The 1,956-nt window shown below is 56.1% G+C and overlaps 1 protein-coding gene across 1 annotated transcript in view; it reads right to left on the bottom strand.

Moving 5' to 3' along the window:
- Nucleotides 1-343, bottom strand: part of MICALL1 (MICAL-like 1) — a 30,019-nt gene extending 29,676 nt beyond the window's left edge. Inside the window, exons 1-2 of the mRNA XM_008591020.1 lie at nucleotides 338-343; nucleotides 179-240 (exon numbers count right to left, since the gene is read on the bottom strand). Of these exons, the coding sequence (XP_008589242.1) occupies nucleotides 179-240; nucleotides 338-343 (68 nt within the window). The remainder of the gene's footprint in view (nucleotides 1-178; nucleotides 241-337) is intronic.
- Nucleotides 344-1,956: the final 1,613 nt, after the last annotated feature.

Below are 1,956 nucleotides of genomic sequence, written 5' to 3'. Positions count from 1 at the left end.
CCCAGGCCTCTGTCCACCCTCCTTGGCCAACAAAAGAGGCCCTCAGCAACCTGGCCAACCGCATCTCCTGCCTCTCGCTGCCTGGCGCTACCCACCCCAGAAGCATGGCCTGGGCTCTGCACGCACCTTTCTCCTGGGGCCTCTACTCAGATGGGGCCCTCTGCCAGAAGCCCCTCACCCGGCTTTGGCCATCTCATTGAAGACTGTGTCTCCCTGGGAGGTCTTCCCAGTCCTGGCCCTCTGAGAGAGCACATGGAATTATCAATACTGTTTATACACCTGTCTCCCTCTATAGGTGTGGGACAGTGGGTAGGGTTTTTGTTTGCTTGGTTGGTACCTCCATTACCAGGTACAGTGTCCAGCACAGAGTAGTAACTCCATAAGTACTTACTGAATAAATGAAGGAATAAAACAGTCATCATCCCCTACTGCCTAGTAGCACTACTCATAATAACTAATGTTGCTTGAATGGTTTTTATCTCATTTAACCCTCACAATTCCGAGAAGTAGGTCTAATTATCAACCCCACCTTACAGAAGAGGAAACTGATGACAGGAGGGGTTCGGTGATTTTCCCAAGGTTGCACATGTAAGACAGGCAGGCGCTGGCCTGCATTCTGATGCCAGTAGACTCGGGACCACCAAATGGCTTAGCTTGACATCCAAGTTCCTTCTCATACTAGGCCCTTTCCCCACCTCCTGCCTCTCTGCCTGCTCCCAGATGAAACAGAAGACCCCTCAAGCCCTTGACTCCAATGCATGGATCCAATCCCAGTGCCCCCTCCTTCATTCTTCAAGCCCCTGCTCCTGAGCCCCCACCCCTGTGCCTCCATTAGCTCAGTTGTCACATGTCCCACAGAAGACAGCAGCCCACCTATGTCCCCACATTATCTTGTTCCCATCTGTATCCACACCCCCAAAACCCTCCCTTCCAGAGCCCAACCCAGGGCCAAGCCACTACCAGGGCCAGACACTGTACTGCACAGCACAGAATAAACCAGGTGCATGTGCTCCATGGAATCCTTAAGGCACTCCTTTCGAAACCCTCCCAGGTGCTGGGGATTGTACATTTGGAGGTCACACACAGAAAGACTCCAGATCCTGCCAGGCTGGGGGAGCCCCGGCAGGGGTGCTGTAGACCCTTATCCCTGATTTGCAGACAAGACCTGAAGCACAAGGAATGGTGGCACCAGGTAACTTTCACTCAGTATTTTATGAATGAACGGATGAAAGGAAGAGGTTCCAGGGCCCAAGGCAAGGGGAGCTGAGATCGAAGCCCCAAGTCCACTGCTCTGGGGGGTTTGAACACATTTTCCCATGGGAACCTCACTGGGCAGCTCTGGGCAGGAAGGGATCTTACGAGTCTTCCCAATGCCACCCTCCTGACTCCTCTTCCGTGTTCCACTGAGGACAGCAGGGCCCTGGAGCACAGACCTGGGAAAGTAGATCTGTGCCCTAATTGGGGATGCATGGGGGGAGTATGGTGTGCAACCATTCACCCTACAGTTGTTACTCTAGAGTCTCCAGGAACTGTGCTAGTGCCCTGGAGACAAGCTCCCATTGAGGAATCAGAGAAGTGAGGGCTCACCAGGACTCACAGAGCAAGGGGCCCCCCTACGGAGCGAACAGCCCTCAATGGCGAATGGGGCCAGGGAGGCTCAGTGTGCCTGCTGCAGAGGACTTTGGTGTAGGAAAAGCCCAGGGTCCCCAGGGAGAGCTCAGTGCCCCTTCAAAGAGAATGTCAAGGTGGCACAGGGTCCCTTGGCGGAAATCAGTGTCCTGTGGGCGGGGTCAGTGCTCCTCGGCCGTCGGATCAGCATGGGGGGCGGGTTCCGCGTCCCGATGGGCGGGGTCAGACCGGCTTAGTGGGGGAGGGGTGTCCCGAGCGCGGGGGTCTCAGTGCCCCGCTTGGCCTTCAGGGCGGCCGGTGGGTCGGCGTCTCGGTCCCCGGGAGGCG

The sequence above is a fragment of the Galeopterus variegatus genome, unplaced genomic scaffold (assembly GCF_000696425.1).
Source record: "Galeopterus variegatus unplaced genomic scaffold, G_variegatus-3.0.2 Scaffold6566, whole genome shotgun sequence".
In the NCBI taxonomy this organism is placed as follows: Eukaryota; Metazoa; Chordata; class Mammalia; order Dermoptera; family Cynocephalidae; genus Galeopterus; species Galeopterus variegatus.
The sequence above is the reverse complement of the archived record's forward strand: the minus strand, read 5'-3'. Positions and strand labels throughout refer to the sequence as shown.